Source organism: Apis laboriosa, unplaced genomic scaffold (assembly GCF_014066325.1).
Source record: "Apis laboriosa isolate Shangri-la unplaced genomic scaffold, ASM1406632v1 scaffold18_cov149, whole genome shotgun sequence".
Lineage (NCBI taxonomy): Eukaryota > Metazoa > Arthropoda > Insecta > Hymenoptera > Apidae > Apis > Apis laboriosa.
This window is the reverse complement of record NW_025222233.1, coordinates 176,388-200,821: the sequence shown is the minus strand read 5'-3', so window position 1 is coordinate 200,821 and position 24,434 is coordinate 176,388. Positions and strand designations below refer to the sequence as shown.

At 30.7% G+C, this 24,434-nt stretch overlaps 4 protein-coding genes and 1 long non-coding RNA gene across 8 annotated transcripts in view; 3 read left to right on the top strand and 2 right to left on the bottom strand.

The window, feature by feature from the left end:
* Positions 1-4,238: 4,238 nt before the first annotated feature.
* LOC122711834 lies at positions 4,239-9,212 on the bottom strand. Its single transcript, XM_043930954.1, has 3 exons — positions 9,027-9,212; positions 6,476-6,703; positions 4,239-5,623 (listed from the first exon to the last, which is right to left on the bottom strand). The coding sequence occupies exons 1-3, from the start codon at positions 9,085-9,087 to the stop codon at positions 5,391-5,393; spliced, it is 522 nt and encodes a 173-aa protein (XP_043786889.1). The 5' UTR covers positions 9,088-9,212; the 3' UTR covers positions 4,239-5,390.
* Positions 9,213-10,590: 1,378 nt separating this feature from the next.
* On the top strand, positions 10,591-14,718 carry LOC122712069. 3 transcript variants are annotated; one of them, XR_006346252.1, is made up of 6 exons: positions 10,591-10,763; positions 10,847-10,914; positions 12,962-13,048; positions 13,156-13,473; positions 13,877-14,198; positions 14,267-14,718. It is a non-coding gene; the product is annotated as an uncharacterized LOC122712069 (long non-coding RNA). The 3 variants fall into 3 exon arrangements; XR_006346253.1 differs by having other exon boundaries at positions 10,591-10,914; positions 13,877-14,194; XR_006346251.1 differs by having other exon boundaries at positions 10,591-10,914.
* A 152-nt stretch (positions 14,719-14,870) lies between these two features.
* On the bottom strand, positions 14,871-17,184 carry LOC122712067. 2 transcript variants are annotated; one of them, XM_043931384.1, is made up of 5 exons: positions 17,131-17,184; positions 16,242-16,819; positions 15,959-16,157; positions 15,377-15,511; positions 14,871-15,292 (listed from the first exon to the last, which is right to left on the bottom strand). In XM_043931384.1, the coding sequence occupies exons 3-5, from the start codon at positions 16,014-16,016 to the stop codon at positions 15,066-15,068; spliced, it is 420 nt and encodes a 139-aa protein (XP_043787319.1). In that variant the 5' UTR covers positions 16,017-16,157; positions 16,242-16,819; positions 17,131-17,184; the 3' UTR covers positions 14,871-15,065. The 2 variants fall into 2 exon arrangements, with proteins under 2 accessions (XP_043787319.1, XP_043787318.1); XM_043931383.1 differs by having other exon boundaries at positions 15,959-16,819.
* A 1,448-nt stretch (positions 17,185-18,632) lies between these two features.
* Positions 18,633-21,774, top strand: LOC122712066. The gene is made up of 3 exons (XM_043931382.1): positions 18,633-18,958; positions 20,745-20,912; positions 21,134-21,774. Exons 1-3 carry the CDS (start codon positions 18,904-18,906, stop codon positions 21,349-21,351), a joined length of 441 nt encoding a protein of 146 aa, XP_043787317.1. The 5' UTR covers positions 18,633-18,903; the 3' UTR covers positions 21,352-21,774.
* A 653-nt stretch (positions 21,775-22,427) lies between these two features.
* LOC122712068 overlaps positions 22,428-24,434 on the top strand; it is an 8,316-nt gene continuing 6,309 nt past the window's right edge. The window contains exon 1 of the mRNA XM_043931385.1: positions 22,428-24,382. Coding sequence (XP_043787320.1) covers positions 24,058-24,382 — 325 coding nt within the window. The 5' untranslated portion in view covers positions 22,428-24,057. The remainder of the gene's footprint in view (positions 24,383-24,434) is intronic.

Sequence of the window (24,434 nt, the reverse complement as noted above, 5' to 3'; positions counted from 1 at the left end):
TTTATTCCATTTATAATTAGTTATTTTATAAAAATATGAAACATAAAATTAGCCATTTTATTATAAAAAAAAAAAAAAAAAAAGAAAAAGAAGAGTTAAAATACGTATATTATTGGAATTATTGAAGGAATCAAAGTTAAAATTATCAATATTAAATTGTTCGAAACACGATTGGAATTTTGGCTGTTGCAAGCGTAATCATTGCAAAAGGAGCACTTAATGCTGGATCCTGGAAAATGTTCCGTTTGTTGGCAGTATCCATCGATTTCTCGTGACGGCACGCAACCTCGTACCGTCACCAGCACGTCTCCATCTGCATCATTAAGGAAATAGTTGTGTCATAGTCTCACCAGTTTCAAGGCAGAGATATATATATATATATATACGTATATAACGAAAATCGCGAGATTGAGATAAATGAATTGTGACAACGATGAATTATTATACGTCATTCCATAGAAAAAAAAAGAAAGAAAAAAAAGTTAAGATCAATTATTAATCCATTCATATTCTATTCTTAATTAATGTTATCTAACCGGTAATTTTCAATTCGTAAACAAAGATCTGTATGCACTTTTTAGACGTGTATATAGAGTTATAAGTTTATTTAATTTTTCTTTCGTAAGTAACAAGATTAGCTTCGAATCGAAAATAGAAAAAATTTTAAATCTCGAAGTAATCGTATTAAATTGTGCCTATTTAATATATGAAAATTCATTAAAATATATCAAAGGCATAAACAAATCATTATGCCATCTCGTGAAAAAAAGGAAAAACATTAAGATTATTAATCTATTCTTTAATATTTTATCCTTAAAGTTATCTAACCAATAATTTTTAATTCGTAAATAAAAATTTATATATGCTTTTTACACGCGTATAGAATTATAAATTTATTTAATTTTTCCTCAGTAATATAATATATAATATATAAATATCTTTGAATGAAAATGGAAAAACTTTAGATCTCGAAGTACGTATTAAACTGTGCCTATTTAAAATATATTAAACACAAAGACGAATTATTATGCTAATCATCTCTTGAGAAGAAGGAAAATTGTTGATTAAGATTGATTATTAATCTACTTTTTAATATTCTTGGTAAAGGTTATCTAACTAGTACGAAAATTTACTAAAATATATCAAAAGCATAAACAAATCGTTATGCCATCTCGTGAGAAGAAGGAAAAACATTAAGATTATTAACCTATTCTTTAATATTTTATCCTTGATATTTTATCCTTAAAATTATCTAACCAATAATTTTTAATTCGTTAATAAAAATTTATATACGCTTTTTATACGCGTATAGAATTATAAATTTATTTAATTTTTCTTCAGTAATACAATATATATAATCATATCAGTAATATAATATATAAATATCTTTGAATGAAAATTGAAAAACTTTAAATCTCGAAGTACGTATTAAACTGTGCCTATTTAAAATATATTAAACACAAAGACGAATCATTATGCTAATCATCTCTTGAGAAGAAGGAAAATTGTTGATTAAGATTGATTATTAATCTACTTTTTAATATTCTTGGTAAAGGTTATCTAACCAGTACGAAAATTTACTAAAATATATCAAAGGCATAAACAAATCGTTATGCCATCTCGTGAGAAGAAGGAAAAACATTAAGATTATTAACCTATTCTTTAATATTTTATCCTTGATATTTTATCCTTAAAATTATTTAACCAATAATTTTTAATTCGTAAATAAAAATTTATATGCTTTTTACACGCGTATAGAATTATAAATTTATTTAATTTTTCCTCAGTAATACAATATATATATATAAATATCTTCGAATGAAAATAGAAAAACTTTAAATCTCGAAGTACGTATTAAACTGTGCCTATTTAAAATATATTAAACGCATAGATGAATCATTATCTCTTGAGAAGAAGGAAAAATATCAAGATCGATTATTTTTCGCGTTTAACATTCCGTCCTTGGTTAAATTGTTTTATCCAACGAATATTTTAAATTCTATGATACTTTTTTAATTTATACGTAGCCACGTAGAGTTAATTTATTAATTTTTCCTTAGCAAGGATTCTTTAAATGTAAATAGGAATTAAATTACGACTACGAAGAATGGTATTAATATTTCATGTCTTTTTAATATACGGGATTAAAAGCATAGGTGAATTATTCGCAGAGAAGAAGGAAAAATGTCGAGATCGATTGTTTTTCGCGTTTAACATTCCGTCCTTGGTTCTAAAATGTTCTCTATCCAGCTAATATTTTATATTTTCTGATACTTTTTTAATTTGTCGCGTAGAATTAAGCAATTTGTTAATTTTTCCTTGGAGAAGGATGCTTCAAATAATAAATTGCGATTAAAGAGGACGATATATAATGCTCGATGTACTTTTTAACATGTATATATGTAAATTGAAATTAAAAGCATAGAATTCTGACAGGATAGATAAGGACACACCGTCGATTCATCATCTCTTACATAAGTACACGATATTTGTTTCAAAGAGGCAAAAACATAACTACCTAGACACTGCCCTACTTTCACAAAACCATATAAGAAATTCTATTCAATTCCTAATCGGGATAAATCTATGTCGTAAAATCTGGTCGTTTCTTCGCCAATGACCTTGTTATATCTCCAAAAAGGGAAAAAAAAAAAAAGAAATTGAGTAATAATTGATTTTTCTCTTAATTCAGCATCGATTGCTTAACATTGGTCAACATTGAAAAACGTTCTCCTCTTAAGAAACAAAATTGATGAGATGTGGAAAATACGTAACGTGAAATCATTTTAATGTTTCTGAAATCTATCGTGATATCCTCTTGTTTAATGGATAATAAAATCTCTATTTTCGTCTAATATTTGGCAATAATAATAAAAAATTAAATTTTTGTTTAAAATTGTATTCATTTAAAAATCGAATTCGAAGCTAAGAATTTTTATCCTATTTTTCGATGATTCTTATTGAAAAAATCGATTCTAAACTCGTTTCATTCTTTATATATCGAATAGATCAGTGACGAATATAATAGAGTGACTCACGAAAGCATTCCAACATTGTTTTATTTCCTGATGAAACAATATTTTACGAAAATATACGATTTTTTTTTTTGCTCAAAGTTTCAATGAATTTTTTTTCAAATACAATGGTTTCTGATGAGAACAAATTTTTAAAGTTTTAAAAAAATATTCAGAATTTACTCTGTTATTGCGTTATTGTAAAAAAAAGTTCTTGGATGAAATTGTATCAAAAATAAGAAAAAATATAGACAATTTAGCGTAAATGGTGATAACTTCATTTCACCCCTTGAAAGCGATTTCTCGTCTCGAGAAGAGAGAGCAAAAAGTTTCACTCGAGATAAGATTTTTCGAGTTAGGTGAATTTCTTTGTAAAATAGCGTTCGAATACTTGCACGAGTCACAGTAAAAAAAAAAAAAAAAAAAAAAAAAAAACGTAAATTAAACTTAAATTCAAAATTCACCATGGTGTTCCCTGTTTAACACGTACAATCCACCGCGAATATGATCGAACATGTTGATAGCACGTAGACGTACCATGGATGATGTTGCGTGCACGTAATGAAGGCGAGCGCACGCCACACTAATCTACGTAAGTTATTTCATATACGCACAATCGATGATGCTTTTCAAACAATGATGCGACTCATTTCGAGGGCAGAGAGTTAAATCGAAATAGAATGATGGGTAAGGATCGTTGCATTCCCTCGTGTGCCTGTTCCTCAAGTTGGTATTGCATTGGTAACACCACAACTTCTCTCCTTTCCCGTACTCTGTCAAATTCGAATCGATGTCTTTATATCTTCGATCGATTGGACGAAGCGAATGATTGTCGAGAGAAAAAAAAAAAAAATTTGTAATACGACGTTACTTTTTTACTTTCTGTAATGTAAATACAACGCTTATTTGGTTAACGACGATGCTATTTCGCGATGAACGAAATGTAATTTGGAAAATTCTAAATTTTTTTTCTGCACTTTTGGATGAAAGTAATAAAAGTTACTGCTTACCTAAATTCACGAGAACGATTATCGTCATCGAGATTGCTAGTCCAGCCATGTCGGTTCCACCTCTGCATACGTTCCAAATCTTTTTATTACTTGTTATCTTATCTCTGGCGATAAAAATAAGGATCATATAGATTCTGAAAATGTGAACTAGAGTAGGGAGCATAGATGTGCGGCGTAAAATTTGTCAGAATTTGTAAAGATGTATAAATTAATCCTTTCGATCATATATATATATATATATTTTAATTCCTCTGTTTTAGAATTAAAGATGTTACATAAACATTACACTAAAAAGTACAGTAAGTGTTTTTTCGAAACCGAAACTACATAAATATATCGCTCGCATCTTGATAAAAAAAACATGGAGTTAATTGTTGAAACTAGATTAACCATCGATATTTACAAAGAAGATAAGAAATTCATATACACATAGCGAAAATGTCAAAATTTTCCCTCTGTAATCTAAAATTATTCGACGATTATTAATCTCGATTATTAATCGCGTATATATACAGAGTATTAAAATTCGTATCTTTTGAGAAATTTTAACGATACACGCATATTTTATTGCTCGTAATAATTCTCGTGCGATGATATATATATATTCGATCTTGTCAAGCAACCACTGTGAGTGGTATTCCTCGATATAAACACTGGCCAAAATTTCACATAAGCCCCTTAATTCGTATAATATATAGCTATATAATGTATTTACTTATTCATAAGTTCGTGCTCAAATATGCAATTATAAATATAATATTCGAATTTTTATAAAGAACACGCGTTACAGGCGATGGAATCGTGGAATCGATTACCATAACGTTCTACATTGTTTTAATTTTCAAATTTGATATATAAAATTTGCTAATTGATTCGTTATTTTTGAAACGTAGAAAATGGAAATTTCTTGTTCTTGGAATTGTATCAAAATTACACGTATCGAAATAACGATTTACGAAACGAATTTAATCGGAAAAAAAAATTTTATTTCAAATTCGAGTAATCAATAGCAATAGATTTTCTCGCTTGTTTTTCAACAAATATTACTCTAATCTGATTTTTTTCGAAGATATAAACAAGAATTGTATAAAATAATATCTAATGTAAAAAAAATAAATAAATAAATAATTTAACTCAGAGATCTATTATATGTAACAAATTTTTTAATCGATTTTCTTTCATGTCGCAAATATATCCGTTATCACGATTCGAAACGCATTGTGAAACGACGTGGAATATCAATGAACAATGTGATGCTTATACATGCGTATATGTGTGTGTTTCAAATTTTAGAATATGCTAAATGGAATCGTAACTCGACAGGATAATCGAAATCGATTCTTTCAACTTGGATAATTTATAAAGGTTACGCGGTCTTGTAAAAAAAAGCGAAAGCTATTGCACCAATGGTGGACAACAGTGGGAGCAGAATCCTTGGTGAAACAGAAATGGAACCGTTACAAGCGTCCTGTTGGCATAAGTCGCAACTTTTCAGATCATGAATATTGTTGGTGACTTTGCTTTCGATCGCTTTGCACGGATCGATAGTCTCCATCTTCGCTGTCTGGCAAGTCCTCACTGTCACGTCTCGATTGTTAACTGATGAACACAGATTAATTGATAAATTCGATCGTTTATGGATAAATGAACACAATATAAAAATATAACAAAAAAGAAAAATAATAGAGAAAAATGTTGAACATTCATAAACTGAGATTCACACTTTCTTTTCCGAAAACTTTCGTCAAAAACTTTCTTAACGAGTTATTAACAAAAAACACTAGCCACGAAACACGTAGTAGAGACATGAGAGTAGCATTGGCTTCAAGTTGCCGATCGAGCACGAACAGATCCAAGCAATATATTTCGAAGAAAGTGTGAATATTTATATTTATTTATTTATTCATTGTTTGCAATATAATTCGATATTTTTTATCGATAAAAAAATATCTGTTACATTCAACGCATTTTTTTAAAGATATGTTGCTTGGATTTATTCGTGCTCGATCGACAGCACGTAACCAATTATTAGCTATAATTCGGCGTTTCAACTAGGCTACGCGCTTCATGATTGGCTAGTGTTTTTTGTTAATAACTCGATATTGGATGTTCCAATATCTTTAAGAGAGTCCTCTATAAAATATAGGATAAGATATAGAAATATTTGGAAAAAAGATTGATGAATTATTTGGATTATACGATGAAAATATATCGAATGAAAATATGAAATATGAAATAATAAGTTCATTTGTTTTTTTTTCTAAATTTGAAACTTCAGAAATATAATTTTTTTTTCTATATAAAATATAAGATTATATAAATTAGATAATATAAGAAAATATAAAAGTAAAGATATATCTGAAACAAAAATGTAAAATATAGTACGAAATAATAAATAAAATTCATTGATTCTTTTTTTAAATTTTATAAATTAAAATTCACGATTCGTACCGTTAAAAATCATTTTAGCGCATGCCATTGGAGCGGATGCTTGATAATACTGTGATTTGTCGACTTCGAAAATGACGGATATCTTATTTAAATCGTTGTGCTGTTGAACCTTTTCTTTAAACGAGTCCATGTTATTCAAAGTGCATTCTTTGATATCCTCTGTGCTCAGATCCGTGTCGCAGCTAGGGTCCGTTAACGAAGTACACATGTAGCATTTTAATTTCTCGTCTGTAAAATCAAAACCGTTTTTTTTCTTTTTTTTTTTTAACACAAATAATATTTTTCATTTATCAAACGAACGAGAACGTTGAATAAAAAAACGAGTTTATATTTTATTTTTATAAAATATAAGTCAAATAATCATCGTTACATTTTTTTTTTCACAGCTAATTAGCAATGATCCGCTAATTGTGTACAATTGTGTACATGGTCACTTTTGTCGTCATACTGGTACTCTTCATGTTCCTCTTCAACGTGCCACTAAAATGTTGCTTGAGTTTGGCATTGTAATATTTTCGCACGTCTCTTTTGGCACTTGACACGATTTTGCTCAAAAAATAGTTGGAGAAAAAAAAACTGCTGCTCGATTTATAATTCATTTAAAACGATACTTCAAATTTAGAAATGAATTTTAAAATTTTTGTATATTTTAAGCTTATATTTTAAATTCGTATTTCATCTATAATATTTTATAATCGTAAAATTATTAATCCTTCATGGACAAATTATTTTAATAATAAAATTCTTGATAAAATAATATATATTGTTTCTAATATATTTTTATTTATAATATTTACGCATTAATATTTATGATCTTGTTTCGTATAGAGAACATCCTCTATAAAAAATCAAAGAATCATTTGTAAAAAGTTGTATAGCATAAACTTTTTTTTATTAATAATAAATTTTTAAATTAAATAGAAAAATGAAAATTGTATTTATACTCCTGGAATTAGAAACAATTCGCAAGACGCAATTATGTATGGAATAAAACGAGGAAAAACCGTTAGAAATATAAATTCTCAAAAATAGAATAAAACATAAACACGAGAATCAGATTCCAAATAAGATTCCTCTTCATTCTCTTTCTTTTCGTTCCCCTGGAAATAAAATAAAAAATTGTTCCCCTGGAAACAAATAAAAAATAGAATCGAGAAAATATTCCGCAAAGGGTTAAATATCGTTAAATAAAACGAAAATTACGAAAGATTTTTAATAAAATTTCCAAATCCAAAATACGTAATATGAAATAAGAACAAAATTAACAATCACAATGAACCATCTTCTTCGTTTCTTTTCGTATCCTATTTCACATAACTATAAATACATAAATGAAAAAATAAGAAAAAAGTGGAAATTTTCGAAATCGAATCTATTTAAAGAAAATATCAATTTTCCATTTTTTCTTGATTACAATTCATCTCAATATTGTTTGTTTCCAGATAAAATAAATAATTTACTTTCCTTGGCGCCTGGTAGACGTCGACATAACATTTACTATCTTTAATTCTAACCAATGGAGCGGATATATTGTGAGAATGTTTATAAAATCGAAAAATACGTAATTCTTAACGTCTCTCTCTCTCTCTCTCTCTCTCTCTCTCTCTCTCTCTCTCTCTCTCTCTTTCTTCCAAGCACACGCATGTCCGTGTGTAGTTATTATTTGGGTCGCGGAGTATCGTGGCGCCAAGAATCGCGACGTTACTTACCCCCCCCTCCCGTCGTAAATTGCAACTCGTAGTTCGATAAACCACGATTAACCTACAACCCTTTTACAGTTTTCGAGTTATTTTTTGCATAAAAAATAATTCGTGACTATTCACGTTTTATTCTTGTAAAAAAAAAAACAAAAAAAAAAAAGAAATCGATAATCACGATATTCTCGTTTAAAAAATGGATTAAAAGTTAACGAATTGAAGTTAAAATTAATAGTACGCGTTTAATACGCGTATACATTGCTTATATATTGAAACTTTGTATTGAATAAAATAATAATAAAAACGAATATATTTTTTGAAATAAGTTAAATTTTGTTAAATGTTATTATGATATAAAGATAAATTGTTTCGTTGATAATGAGATGCTGTAGAATCGAAATAAATTCAAACAAGCATTTCAACAAAAATATTAAAAATATTGCAAAGAAGACTATTGATCATCGTGCATCGAAATTAAATAATATAACGTAATTATATTTATATATATATATATATATATATATATATAAGACGATAAATATCGTTAAATAATTTTTTTAATTTAAATCATACGTATATTACGCCATAAAAATAAATATTTCCTTAATAATAATAATAATAATAATAATAATAATAATAATAATAATAATAATAATAATAACAACTCCTCAAATTAATAATTTTTAATCCAATTAAATTCAAAACTTCTACGTGTTTCTACAATTATTAGAACATTATACACAATATAAATATAAATATATCTCACATCGAACAGAAATTGAATCGACGCAGATTCCACTTTATAATTCGTAATAAATTAATTTCCAATTAATGAAGGGAACAAGGATGCATACCTGAACGAACCGCCAACACGAGGGCAAGGCTGATGATTAGCGACGCGATCCTTCGATTCATTCCGGAAGTGGTCGTAGCGATTCTTTTTTTATCCTGTGGAACAAGTTTACCGTTTGAATGCAGGATCCAAACTGCGATTCGTGACGGAGGGTGAAGCACTGGGCACGAGGAAGGGTTGTCGTCGAGTCGACAGCCTGATCGCGAGTATGAGATTGCGGGCTTCGCCACTCACCACGCCACTCGCTACCTTCTCTCTCTCTCTCTCTCTCTCTCTCTCTCTCTTTCTCCGTTTAGCCATTCCTTCTCTATAGAGATCGCATAATCGCGCAAGCCACTTAGCTTTTCTTATTTTTTTCCTCTCTTTTTTTTTTTAAATTTATTTTTCTAGATCGTCTCGTAAAATTTTCATCAAATGAATTTTTTAAAAAATTCAAAAAGATTTTTAATGTTCAATGTAGAGAATGTCGGTGTTGCGCATTTAATATTAATTTACACGTTCGACATATATCGGTTGATTAGTTAATGGGAATTTTTTAATTTTTTAAAATAATCGTTTTGATGGATTTAATGACATTAATAATCGTTCGATGTTTATACATAAAAAAGGATGAAAAAATTTTTTAAATAATAATTTAGATGTGTATAAATCGATATAGATCGATACATTGTTGATTGAGAATTTTTTCGAAGTAATTTTTCCAAGTAATGTAACGAAAGTTGTATATAAATCGATTGAATATTCGTAAAAAATTTTCAGTTTTCGAATATCTTTCGAACGTGTACTGAATTTTACAAACATCAATTTTTTGATAAATGATTGTGCATTAAATATATAATTAAAAACGTTTTACTTCTCGAAGAAGGTTAAGATAATCTTCTTAAATAAATAATTTTACTAGAATACATTTTTTATTTTAAATGCACAAAATAAAAGAAGTTACTCGTTTCGAAATCTAATCTAGGTAACCGATATGTTTGAAAAATCGGCGTGAATTTTAAAGAAAAACACATATTCACAAAAAAAAAATCTATATGCACCTGTTGCAGTACTTGTATATTACCTATCCATCCTATAGAATGGATAAATTTCACGCATTAACGCATCTCATTTAACATCTTTAATCGGCTCTTTGAAAATATCACTTAAACGTACCGTTGCTCCTGTAATAACGTTTGGATTAAAACATTGTGCGCGAGACGATTCGCGTGGAAAATGCGATTCAGAAGATTCCGTTTGGCAAGAATTCCGACGATTTCTCGCGTTGAAAATAAGGAGCCACTGGAAGGGGGGATCGAATAAATTTTCGAAGCAGCAGCTGACAAAAAAAAAAAAGAATGGAAGGAGGAAATGTATGGAACATATCGAGGAACGTTAATTGTCTATTAGCCTGATTAGCGACGATGCACCACCAGCCATATTTTTGCGACGTGAGAGACACGTAAATAACAATTTTAGGGGGCGCTGTTGCTCGCATTTTTCTCTTTGTTCGAAGGTAATAAGATAACCGCAAATCGTACAAACTATTTTAAACCGAATGATCGAATTATTTGCAGAGAGGCGCACCTCTCATCGATTTCTTCGATGGGACAATTATCGAGACGGTTTCGTGGCGAGGAAGTGATTAGATAAATATTTTTTTCGACGGAACGTATCGAATTATTTACTTAAACGAAGGAAAACGCAACTCTTTTTTCTTGTGCGCGGCTCTAATCGAAAAATATCGAATGCACGAAAAGTGAATAAGTGTTTTTTTCTTCTTGGTTAATTTAAAAAGAAAAATTGTTCGTGCCACCGATATTTATATTCTTCTCTTCGTAGAAATTTCGATTTTGTCATCAAGGGATTATGATCCGAGAAGAAGTAGCATGCAAAAAATTTTCTAAAATGTGATTAACGTGTTTTAATTATTATCTGTTTCTTTTTTATATTTATCCCTTTAAACTGTCATATATCACGTGTAAAATCTACAATGAAACGTGTATTCGACGTGTAAAAATATAAATAATATAAATAAAGTATTTATACTGTATGATATACTTATGCGACGAAAAAATAAATAAAATATTTATATACGACGTATACAAATTTAAAAATATATTTAAAATATACATAGAATTTGTGTGTGAACATTGTGTGTAGGAACGTGATTTTGTTCGTGAGTTAGACAAGGAAAGAGAATTAAACAATTTTTCGTATCTGTGGCGCCATCTCGCGTTTGGATCGTGGAAGCTTCGACTTGTTACTAGTATAACAGAATATGCATGGAGGTATTCGTGACGTCACGAAGAAAGAGGGCAGCACTGTGCGAGAAAGGTAGAAAAGGCGCCATTATATCCCCACTACATTCGAAAAAGTTATGTTGAAAATTAATTAATAACTAATTTTTTATTACAAATTTATGCACTTTTAAATTTGCATCTTCAAGTTAGAAGCTTAAACAAATTTCACGTATCGATTTTAATCGGAAATTCTTCTCAATTAATGATTTATTAATGATTATCATAGAGAGTATCTCATATATGAATCTTCATTTCGAGATCGAGTGAACGAATGATCGATTTATTCTCTCGAACAACGAAGAAATTACGAGCAAAGATTATTCGTGAAAGTAAAGAAAGAAACAAGCTTTCAAATGTATATATTCATATTTATAAATAAATTATATAATAATAATAAATTACGAATAATGTATTGCGTATCAATGGCGTTAATCCGCATACCACGCATCAATTATTAATAAATAATTAATTGAAAGGAATTTATTGTTAAAATTGACACGAGAAATTTGTTTGAGGTTCTATCTTTAAGATTCGAGCTTAAAAGTGCATAAATTTTTACTAAAAAATTAATAATTAACAAATTTTCAATGTTATATTTTGGAAATGGTGGGAGGTATTAGGAACCACATAACCAAAAAAAGTGGCATGTCTTCTTTATCCTTCTCGCACAGTGTTGCTCTCCTTCTCTGTGACGTCACGAATACCTCCATGCATATTCTGTTATGCTAGTAACAAGTCGAAGCTTCCGAAATCCAAACGCGAGATGGCGCTGATTAAAACTTTAATTTTATCGATCTATCTTTTTCGACTAACTTATCGACGAAAATATACTTCGTGAACATAGAAGAAAAAGAAGAAACGAATTCCTTGACAGTAGCAATTTTGTAACTTTGAGAAATATTTGAAGTCATCGTAAAAGTATCTATACGAAATTTTATACGAAAATATATTATTTTCTATCGACACATAAAAATAATAATATTCGAATTTCGCAAAAATTTCAACTCAATTGCTTGAATTGCAAAATCATTATACTTGTAGTTTCATTTATAGGTTATACATAATTTATAAGCATAAATGTTTAGTACTATTTCAGTCGGCTTTTTAACAAAATTTCATTGAAATACTATTCATCTTCGATTTATATTTCTTTACGACCTCTTTTCGTTCGACTGATATCCGTTTTCAAAATTTTCCATCAAGTTTCTCGTATTTTTAGTTATAAATAGATAGATAGAAGTCGCAGTTCGAGCGAAATCGTACTTTAAATTTTCATTAGACAGGATCATTAATCGTGGTCATTTTTTTTCGGTGTGTATATGTGCATGTGTGGCAAAATATATATGTAAACTTCGTTCTTTCGTAAAATCAGTTATAGAAAAGAAAACAGAATAAAGAAAGAGAAAGATAAGAACAGGAGACGTCGCGGCGCCTATCTAGCATGCGAACGACGCCGTCTAGCTCAATTTTGAATTTAACAATTACCATGAGATCTGGCTCAGAATTTTTTCACTCAACTTTTTAAAGTATCCTCAAATAACCTAAAAAATTGTATGATCGATGCATTCTATATCGTACATACATCAAAATCAAAATATATATAATTGAAAAGAAGAGAAATATTTTTAAGCTAAGATGAAACTAATTTTCGCAGATAAAAAAAGTTAAGTGCTAATCCACCAAGTTGAACTTGACATACTTTCGAAATATGGCATCCAATGCAATGGCATTAAGACCCAAAGTGAGTTAAGTGGCTACAGTTTAACTAATTGGAAAACTTTAGGTTAAAAATAAATTCTATTTTATATATATATATTCATACAAAATTGTATTCGTAATTCCCACAAGGAATCTTCGGTGCGCAGTAATGAAAGCATAGGTTGGTGAGAAGTGTTAGAGCGTCAGGATGTTCGGCGCCACATTGCCGCGACCCAAATAGTAATAATACCGTCGGCGAAGCTTCTGTCGATGGAGACGCTGTTGCGAGTGATGGAGGACGAGGAAGAATGACCGTACACCACCTACATTTGCCTCAATCTTGGACTCTGCGTATATTATTATTCGAGAAAATTTTTACGAGTCCTTTGGATCGGCCACGTTCCTCCTATGGCCCTCGTTTAAATTATTCTCGCCTGTCTTGTGGTTACACAACGCGTATATCTATGCGTACGTATAATAGAATAGCTTATGAAATTTATTCAGTAATGTTATTTTACAGGGAAACTTCACTTGATAATTCTGATTTTTAATATTCAATTAACGAAGAAATCAAGTTATTTTTTTTCACAATTTCAACCGAAAACTTTTTTTATCACAATAGAGCAATACATTTTGGACATTTTTTTTTCATTAAAATTTTATTTTATTGAAAATTGAAAAGTTATATTTAAAAGATTTCATTGATTTCGTATCCTTAAAATCTCGATGAAAAAGAAATTGCTCTAATTTTCGAATTAAAAAATAAAAAATTATTAATATGAACAAAAAAATAGTGAATCACTGTATATGAAAAAAAAAAAAAAATTTTGACTCGCTTTCGTAACGAGAGATACATATTCCTGTTTTTCAGAAAAATTTCAAGGAAGACCATTAAGGGAAAGAGAAAGAAACTTTTCTCGTGTTGATAAATCAAGTTACGACACCCACGTAATACTGGTTGGGAAAAATTCGAGCAAGCAGATATAATAATAAGAACGATGTGGGTGGAAAGTCGATTGTTACTGTAATTTTGTTGTATGTTGTTGGTGTGAATAACCAGCCAATTTGTTTATATTACCGTTTCGTGTTCAGACGAAATCGATTTTCCACGAAACGAAACGAACGAACGAGACTTTGCAACCAATGTGGAAAACGATTTTTCGAATTAACAAAAAATGTGTAGATAACTGTATGTAAGTAATTATTTGAAAAATTATTTATATCGAGATCAAAATGTGTTAATCAATGGTTAATTTTATAGATTATCAAGTGATTAACTGTACGATGAAACTCGTCAATATTTATCTCGTGATTAGAATGATTGCATGGAGATAATTGTATCAATTACGTGCAATTTTGTCGGCAGAGTTTAAATCCAAAATGGCGATTAGTTGTTTGGCTATCGAGGAATCCGCTTTCACAGATAAACGCCGAATTAATTCACTGCTCTCTGTTTTCATACGATAGATATTATTCGCTCGTATCCTTTTATTGTAATATGAATTGGCCGATTGCCAAAAACGATTTTATTACTTTTATGTTCGGTGAAAAATTGATGGAATATTTCATTTAGGTATGAAAATAAAAATTTACTCGAATAAGTAATAGTTGCAGTTTTCACGAATAATTTATCATTTTTGATTAACAAGTACGGTTTTACAAACGAAATTTCAAAAGAAACGAGTTGAAAATAATAAAATTTCTTTATTCAGACAAGTTGTAAGAAAATCACAATGGCACTTTCCCTTTTTCTTTTTAATTTAAACAACATTCTTCTCTCATGCTCTCGCTATATATATATATATATTTTTTTACATACATTTTACATATTTTTTCATATGTATAACATACATTCTATTTCTATTTCTATTATTTTGTTACACAAACAATCGTTCAGACTTATTAAATTTATATCGTAATAAATGTATCAACAACTGTGTGTCGCTTTTTTTTTTATACTCTGTTCGTAAGTAAAATTATTGCGAGAATGTCTTGATAAAGGAATGTCGTCATGATAATCAATTAAATGTCTCCAGCCTATTTTCAACGATGCATTTGTGTCAGGTAGGATTTCCAACGAGAAAGATAATTATTTGACACAAAATGTATAAAAAAATAATAGTTTTTGATGAGAATCTCGTCGATCGATTACATCCTGTACTCTTACACTCGCATACATATTGATAACTATCACGTGGATAACGACCTCTGTAACATTCCTTGTCACTGTTCCACCATTTTGCGCATTCACGTATTACTATATATTCTCGAGAATTCATAAAATAATCTAAAAATTAATTACGTAATTAATTCATTAATTTTAAATATATTGTGATAAATTTGAAAAGGAAAAAAAAATTTGTCAACTTACATATGTACACAGCTTTACGACAAAATGGTTGTGACGCAGGACATGGCTTCAAATATCTTATATCTACCGTATTGATAGTACAATCTTTATCCTTTTTACTATTACATTGATAACATTTAATAGCTTTCGATTCTCCTTATATATATTAATAAACATCAGATATATAAAAACAATACATCACGTTATATAGTATTATTAAGGTATAATTTATTTTGAGTAAACAATTTTTATATATTTCTTCATTGTTGTTTCTTATTGATATTTGTAAAACAGAATATAACAAAATTTGTATAAAAATATGAAACTTGTCTCAATAACATAAATCGACATATATGTATTTTTGTATGCTAAATAATCATACTATATCTCTAATCTATCATACTATATCTCTAATTTTAATAATTTGTATAATTTGATACATTTAATGATTTTACATTTAATTTGTATAATGATACGTTTAATTTTCGAATTCTTGTTTTCATTTATCAACATCTAGTATACGCTTCAATTTATTTATAGTTGATAAAGTTATATTCTGTTTTATCTCTAGTTAATAAGTACGATATCTTTTTTTAAATTTACCTCTTTGAAATACAAATAAAAGTATTAATACTTGTAATGCATTTACATTCACTCGCATTTTTAATTTTTCTTGCTTTTCTATTCGGAGTTTCGTATTAATTTTTATTGAATGTATCTTAATATTATCTTCTCTTCAATTATCGATATATATATATAGAGAGAGAGAGAGTGAATATATATAGAAAGAGAGAAAAAAGAGCTAAGAAAAATAAAAAGTAAATATTATCATTAAATGTAATAATATAATAAATGTAATAGTGCTTGAGAGGTTATACGATCATACCTTGATGAATTCACCGATATGAAAAATTTGTTTCCTATATATTTCATTCATGTACTGAAATTCTCTAGACGATTTTTTTATCCATTAATCTATTTAGCAACAAATATTACACAAGGTGAAAAACAATCAGGACAGAATAGAAACAATTCAATTTAACAATTTTTTACTGATTTCGACGTAGAAATTTATTCGATATTTTTTGGACATAAACACTACGAAATCGATATATGAATAGTCATTTTTGTAACGTAACAAATAATTTGTTTCTAAATTTGTGTCATTTCATTCTAAAACAGTGTTACCACTTCAGAAATTCACGATTCAACAACTTGTATAGTGATAAAAATAATTTTAGATTTTTTCATCACTGTATATATTCGATACAATAATAAATAATAAACAATAATTATTCGTCGTAATTTATTCTATATTTTCAATGCAGAAATAGTTATTATTTTTAAAAGGAATTAAATTATCCGCGTAAAAATTTCACGTTCATTAAGATATCACGATTCTCCTTGCACTTATATCTACACAGTATGCTTCACGTAATACAATTTATATGCTCATCGGTTTACCTGAAAAGTGTAATTACATGTTACAATACAATATTCTTTTTTGAAATATAACTATACTATATTTGAATATAATAGATTTATCGATTCATTTTCTATAAAAATATTTCTAGCTTTATTTCGATATTATATCTATTCGATTACTTTAGATATCTTACAATAATTCTTTTCAAATTATTATTACATAAATTTCAAAAATAATTTGGAAAAAAGATATAATTAAAAAGGAAACAGTTCATTGTATCTTTAACGTGAAAATAATTTCAGGATGCTTATCACTCGGAACATAATCATCGCAAGTGTCAGGGACTCACCGTGTTAAATAAGTTAAATGGTATAATTCAATTGTAATTTTTAACAAATCCGTGTCGTGTCGATATATTTTTTTTTTTTTTTTTTTTTTTGATTATTAAATTATTTTCCATTTCTGTTAATCAAACAAAGCAAAAAAAATTCATTAACATATATATATATATATATAGTATTTCGTCTTGTCGATCCTGTTATCAAGTTGAAAGAAAAAAATTAGGTCACAAGAGCGATGATTCAGAAGCTGGTACAACAACGTAGAACGATATCCTTCACGTTCCTTTCCGTATTGTTCGCGTGCAACTCATTGCTCGCTACGCTTCCATGACATTTCATGACGTTCAGTGTGTCACAGGAAAAGGGATATTATCCACTTAGCGTGTTCCAAACCACCACTTTACGGTCCATTTGAACATAAAGCTCTACGTATATCGCCCACGGCCTTCCCTATTTAACGTCCAGCCCTGTTTTATCCATCGAAACAATCCTAAATTTTCACGATCAAACTCACGTTCGATTCGTCGAGTTAAGGCTCTTGGTTACTTCTCAGGAACAAGAGAGATACGTATGCGCAATTGAAAACGGTGACAGGAAGCATTAGGCAATCAATTCTAAAACGATCAATCCCAGACCTGCAAAATTGTGGGTCGAGTACATCGTACAAGTGCATTGGCGTAATTTTCAAGAGAATTTTCGCTCTCGAGAAAATTCGATTTTTAAAATAAACTTTTCAATGTGTGTAACTTGATATCATTCTGTTTATATATAATATTGGCTTATGTTTATAAACATGAAAAATAGTGTAATCATCTTACTAGCTTCTTTCTTATCTATCAGTTTATTAATATCGAATTCGAATATACATATATTTAGTACATTTATTATATTTAATATTTTATGAAAATAAATTTACCAGATACTTAATTAACTAATATATTTCGCTAATATTAACACATTAAGGATCAGTAATTTTATCGTTTTACTTTAATAAACCAAATTTTACGTTTCCGTATGAACACATTATCGATAATAATGATAAATAAGAATGCTTACGATTAATCATAAGAAGCTCCATAGAAGAGAGATGAAAATAAAACTTCGAGGAACCGATAACCAAAGATATAAAAGATATAAAAACGGATAATTCGTGTCTCGAGACATAACCTCGAAAAACTCATCTATGGATACATTTGCATAACTCGACTGCCCATATACCCATATAACCATAATATTCCATAGAACTTGGAAAAGCTTGAACGAAAAAAGAAAATGAATCAAATCCTCGAAAAATATCGATCCCCCTTCAATTTCAATCAATCTATTGAAATGAACGAAGGGCACAAAAAGATTCGACCAGGAAGAGGAATCTTTTCCTCGATCCAGTTTGTTGTTGGTCCTTCGATTCAATCATCCTCTCCTCTCGCCTCGATCCATCTCGCCCGTATCCGGTGGTGCAGGCATCGTCGTGGCCGCCTTCCAGTCGCGGGCTTGCGCTGCAATCGCGGCGAGGAAACGGCCAGTGCTTCACCAGCTGTCGAGGCCGAATGGTTGGCCTCGTCAACCCCTTCGTCTGACCGCGTTTTCTCCTCTCTCGCTCTCACTCTCTCTCTCCCACTTTCTCGCTCGTTCTCTCTCTCTCTCTCTCTATTCGTTCTCCTCTCCTCCACCACCCTCTCGATCCGTCGGCCTCGTGGACCTCGTCTGTCGAGGAAGGTGGAATTATAAGGTGGAAGGAAGTGGGTTCGATAACAAGGATTTAACAACAGCAGGGAGGAAAGATGAGACGCATCGGCATCCTCGTCGTTTGCCTATTGGTCGTGCTCGGTTTTTACGGTAAGCGTCGACTCTTGGGGTGGACTTGGTTCAACGATCCAAGGGGGAGGAAGGCGAGACCGCTTCTATATCGATCCTCGTGTACGCTGGCTTTCGTTCGCTGGTTCTTTTTTAATTTTTCGGCAATTGGTGGTTCCGTAAATAGTGAATCGTGTTTTGGTGGTGGAATGTAGCAGGGATGTTGAATTTATGTCATCATATTTCGGTGACAATATTTTACAGTAAAATAATGTAAATTGGAATTGATTGATCGTTATAAATATGGTAAAAAGGTGTGAAAATATGATTGATGAATTTGTTGTGAACTCGCCCAATCGTGTTCTTCGATCGACAATAATTTGTGATGGAATTCGAGGGATTCTGTTCTGTCAAAAAAATTTTTCCCTAGTCAGCAAAAAACGATATTCCACGTATCTCGAAATTATTACGGAATATACGATAAATTTTTCTCGTAGTGAATTCGTTTTTTTTTTTTTTTTTGATCGATGATAATTGATGAAACGCATCCATAATTTCCAATATATCATAAATAAATATATAAATAAATAAATAAAATGTTGTTGCAATTGTGACATATCTGTGAGGCGGATAAAAATGTTAGACGCGTCGTCGTTTCGCGTTTATTGACGCAATTATTAAATTATGCTTATTATTACGAAGAAGTAGATTGATTCAAGTTTCTTGGTTAAATTTAAATTTCACTCCTTTTTTTCCAATTAACGGTAATATTAGCCAATGAAGTGATAATAACACACCCTGTTCGAAAAGTGGATCGGCTTGCTTCCTCATTGTGTTTAGTGTTTTGACCGATTTAATCATAACGACGGGATACGTGTATATACACAAGCGAAAGAGAAAAAAAAAATCGAAATATCGAGCAATTATCGCGCGGTTAAACGATCAGAACGAGAAATGTATTTGATCGATGAACACGTTTTAATTCAACGAAATAGAGAGACTGGTGGAGATCAATGACGATTTTATGCTATGCGCAAATTTTTCATACGAGTTGAAAAATTTGTTTCTTATTATGGATTGTTTATTATTATGGATTGAAGGAATATTATTAATTGTTTCGTCTTTTTTTCTTTTTTTTTTTAATTTTTGTCGATATATATATCGATCGAAAAATTACTTTAAATTATTGTTACGCTTATCGTATTGCGCAATACTATTTATATTCTGAAACTGTGAATGATGGTACAAATAAGATTAAAAGCGCGAAGACAACCGCGTAAACTTATTGTGAGTATGCATTTCTAGGGCACGTAGCTGCATTGATTTTTATAACACTTACGGTCAAAGGTACAATGAACCTTCTTATTATTATTATTATTCTGTTGGAATATCGCAGAATCATTTTAAAAAAATTTTCTTTTTGATTTTTTAAAAAGTGAATTTGCTTAGATATTTAATATTTAATATTTTTTGTCCAAATAATTGTCTTTTCCTTTGATTTTTCGTTAAAAGCTATAATTCGATATTTATTCGATGTTTAATAATTAATTAATTTTGTATAAACGTAATGACCTATATAACACGGAATATTCGTACGTTAAACGCATCGCCACGGAGATAAATCTCGTCGCGTTATTTTCTCTCCACCGTGACCTCTCTTATCGTTACCCGTTTTCCAACAACATTCGCGTAATCTCTTCAGTTTTCGTAGTATGTACCCATACGTTACATAACGCATATTAAATTAATACAATCAAATCCCCTATCCCGCGATAATGATAAATTTCCTCGACGAAAATATGAATTTAATTCCTCACTCTGATTCCAGGTATAAACGCGATGCAATGTTATCTCTGCAACAGTCACAACGACAGCCGATGCGCCGACGAGAATCCACCGGACGCGTTGAAAAAAGATTGCTCCGATCTGAAGAACGGCGCAAAGTACACCATGTGCCGAAAGATCACGCAAGTCATCGAGTTCAGCGTTAATGGACGTGAGTAACGCTCAAAAAAAAAAAAAAAAAAAAAAGAAAAGAAGAAAAAAAATTTCAATCAAGTATTTTTAATATTTTTTAACCAAGCCTATTTTACCAACCGTGTAACGTACGCGTCGATAACTGTGTAACGGCTGCGCTAACTTGAGATATTATCGTTTATTATTGCACTAAGTAATAAACGCGCATTGAACCGTCCAACCGTGTGTTTTCTTTAACAGTTCCACCCGACACGAGAGTGATAAGGGGCTGCGGATGGGACGAGTCGAATTACAAGGGGAAATGTTACCAGAGGAGCGGTTTCGGTGGCCGCCAAGAGGTTTGCTCGTGTCTGACAGACTTTTGCAACACGGGTACACCGAGCGTTCTACCGCCAACGTCGTTGATCGCCTCGTGCGTCGCCGCCAGTGTCCTTCTAGCGTACATGCGTAATAATTAATTTCTTCGAAAGTAAAAAGAAAAGAAAAGAAAAGATAAAAAAAAAAAAAAAGAAAATAGAGAAAGTATCGACGTACTCTTTCGACTCGGTCGACGACGAAGATCAACGTTCCGCGATTTCGAGATCGTTAGTATTCGAGTATCGTATATATAAGTAAGAAAGATGTGTAAACAAGGGGAAACGGAACTGACGATCTCGAAAACGAGAAATTTGAATTTTACGCAAAAAAAAAAATTCTAGAAACACTGTGCAATGGCTTCCTCTCCATCGGGTTCGAGAAATTAAAAAAAAAAAAAATATCGTAGGTTTAGATGAGATTATGCGTATACGTATACAATGCTGTTTCCGATCGCCTGTTTCGAACGAAAGGGGAAAGATCGCTTTTTAACGGAAAGAAACGAAATAAAACGATGTTAAAAGATGTCCGTACGAAATTTTTCAATCAGAATTTTAGATCCTTATCAATTTTTAACCGGGATAAAACTATTGTACAGGGGATTAGGGGAGGGTAGGATAATACGATTTTTTTGGTACTTTTTAGACGAGCTTGGCGAATATTTCCTCGATCGTGTATAATTCTTCTTGGGGGAAAAAAAAATTAAAAAAAGAAAAAAAAAAAATGAGAAAAAATTTTTTCAATTTAGGTGCTAAAAGGTGCGACGACCGTCGTCGCATTGTGTTCACTCGACAATTTTCTCTCTCTCTACGTAGAGCTTAAGAATGACATTGACACAACACATGTAATAATTACGCAACTTGTTGAAAGTCTATACTATACGTTACACAGACAGATCTTCGCGAGAAAACATCGATTGTACGACATATTGTATTGTTTTTGTGCGAAGCAGAAAAAAAAAGAAAATATATATATATATAAATATATAAATATATAAATATATATATATATATATATATCAAGGTACGAAAAATCACCAGGTCTCTCTTATTTTTTCCTTCATCCTATGTCGAATGAATGATACAATAAAATATAATTTACTTTACGAAAAAGTTTTACGAAAAAAAATGGGTCGATCTATCGATCGTCCTTCGTCAAATTATTTAAAAAAAAAAAAAAAAATAATTTTTCGATACGTTACACGCGTGTAAAAAAGTATTCAATTATAGAAGGATTCTATCGTAAAGTTGTTTCAATATCTCGTTGCTCGTAAAAATACGAAAATACGATAATCGATAATCGGGTGGTTCGTAAATACATTAAAAAATTCTTCGACTATGGACGAACTTTCGATCTTTTATTCGATTCGTAGAAATAAATATCATTGTTGGCAGGAAAAATTTTCCTTTTTCTTATTTCCAATGAATAAAATAAAACGACGGATTTGCATCCCGATATTTAAATAATACGATCGTTTTCTCGCGCGATAAAGCAGGGAATTGACGGAGCGACGCGATTCGAACGATTAACGCACGATTTAATCGGTAATGTATTTTCCATGATTAATTTATCGGTAATTATATTTGTGCACGAGATTCACATATTTTCACGGATATTATCGGGGAAATATTATATTTATAATTAAAATTTTGGACAAAAATTTTAACGAGCCGTACGTCAAATTTTTTCGCTCGTTTCATTGTTCCGTGTAGAGAATTTTGTTTCAGCCAGTAATCTGCCATTTTTTCCTCGCAGTGTTCGTTGACTTTCGTTTCGTAGATTACCCATTTATCCTTCAAATATGTATATATAAGTTTGGTCATTTCTCGTTTTTTTTACAAAGAATTTCGATTTGTTCCTGTGAAGGGAGAAACGTTTATTAGACGAGAAAAAAGAGGAAAGGGGAAAAAGAAAAAGAAAGAAAAAAAATATAACGATAACATGTACATTTGTTAACTCAGAGAGAGGCAAAAAAAAAGGAGCAAATTTTTTTTTTTTCGGAAAGACGTGGGGATCAACACATCGAATTTCTTTTTTATTCAACCGCAAGTTCCGCAATTCGTTTAAAAGAGTTTAAATCCTTTCTTTTCTATGTTCTCCCTTGTATGTAAAACATTATTTAAGCACAATATGATTTTATCCTATTACTGTGTCGTCCCCGTCAAGGCTAATTCTCTTAATCCGTGACTTGCTCCGCCATCATAATTGTACTCTTACTTTACCCGAAACCGGTTTGAATGGAAATAGTTTATTTAAGAAGAGTGGAAAAAAGGGTATATTCGAATAACAGGTAAATAACCAAAAATATAAAAACCTTCGTGCAAAAGATCGGGGGAGGGGGGAAGGAAAAAAAATGTGCTTTAGGTTAGACGTGTTTAATAACAGCTGGTTCATAGCGGCTAGGTTCATTTCATTTGGGCGAAAGATATCCACGACTCGTCGTGTTATAACTGTTATATACGGATTTATCAACCGATATATATATATATTTTTTTTTTTTCCTCTTCTTCTTCTTCTTCTTCTTCTTCATTTCAAAATATATCGAAACGATGACACTTTCCCGTTTTCTCGACACTATTCCCCGTTTGATTCAAAATTAAAAAAAAAAAAATCGTAGATGCGTAACGTGACATTACGTACGTACGTACACGTATATACATATATAAATATAAATATAAATATAAATATATATATATATATATATATATATATACACGCATATCGAATAAATTATTTCCTTGAAACAGAGAGGTTGACAAGGGAAAGAAAGACAACGAGAGGATCGTTTTCAAATCGGGGTTAGGTGGATCATGCACCCTACGGCCGCACGTGCTAATCGATCGTCCATACAATCCTCGATTCCATCCACGTCAACTCCATCGTCCCTCGTACACCCCCAGCAGCAGCAGCAGCAGCAGCAGCAGCAACAACAACAACAACAGCAACAGCAGCAGCAGCAACAACAGCAACAACAGCAGCAACAGCAGCAGCAGCAGCAACAAATTCTTTATGGGCCTATCGCTAATCCGGCGTTAACCCTTCAACCATGCGGAAGTGGTTTGCACCCCTCTTGCATTTATCCAGGAGCGCAACGTAACGCCGGTCTCGCTAATCCTGCCCCTTTGCACATACAAGGTGTAAATACGTTTTTTTCCTCCCCCCTCTTCAAAAAATTTCCATATATATA

Excerpts from the sequence above, each read along its gene's own strand:
- LOC122711834 (XM_043930954.1), bottom strand. The coding sequence starts at position 9,087 with ATGAATCGAAGGATCGCGTCGCTAATCATCAGCCTTGCCCTCGTGTTG. Across the intron at positions 6,704-9,026 it reads CGTGTTGGCGGTTCGTTCAG|ACGAGAAATTAAAATGCTAC; the intron begins GTATGCATCCTT and ends TTGATTTTACAG. Across the intron at positions 5,624-6,475 it reads CGCTAAAATGATTTTTAACG|TTAACAATCGAGACGTGACA; the intron begins GTACGAATCGTG and ends TGTGTTCATCAG.
- LOC122712067 (XM_043931383.1), bottom strand. The coding sequence starts at position 16,016 with ATGCGAGTGAATGTAAATGCATTACAAGTATTAATACTTTTATTTGTA. Across the intron at positions 15,512-15,958 it reads TTTATTTGTATTTCAAAGAG|GAGAATCGAAAGCTATTAAA; the intron begins GTAAATTTAAAA and ends AATATATATAAG. Across the intron at positions 15,293-15,376 it reads TCGTAAAGCTGTGTACATAT|ATTATTTTATGAATTCTCGA; the intron begins GTAAGTTGACAA and ends ATTAATTTTTAG.
- LOC122712066 (XM_043931382.1), top strand. The coding sequence starts at position 18,904 with ATGAGACGCATCGGCATCCTCGTCGTTTGCCTATTGGTCGTGCTCGGT. Across the intron at positions 18,959-20,744 it reads GGTCGTGCTCGGTTTTTACG|GTATAAACGCGATGCAATGT; the intron begins GTAAGCGTCGAC and ends CTCTGATTCCAG. Across the intron at positions 20,913-21,133 it reads CGAGTTCAGCGTTAATGGAC|TTCCACCCGACACGAGAGTG; the intron begins GTGAGTAACGCT and ends TTTCTTTAACAG.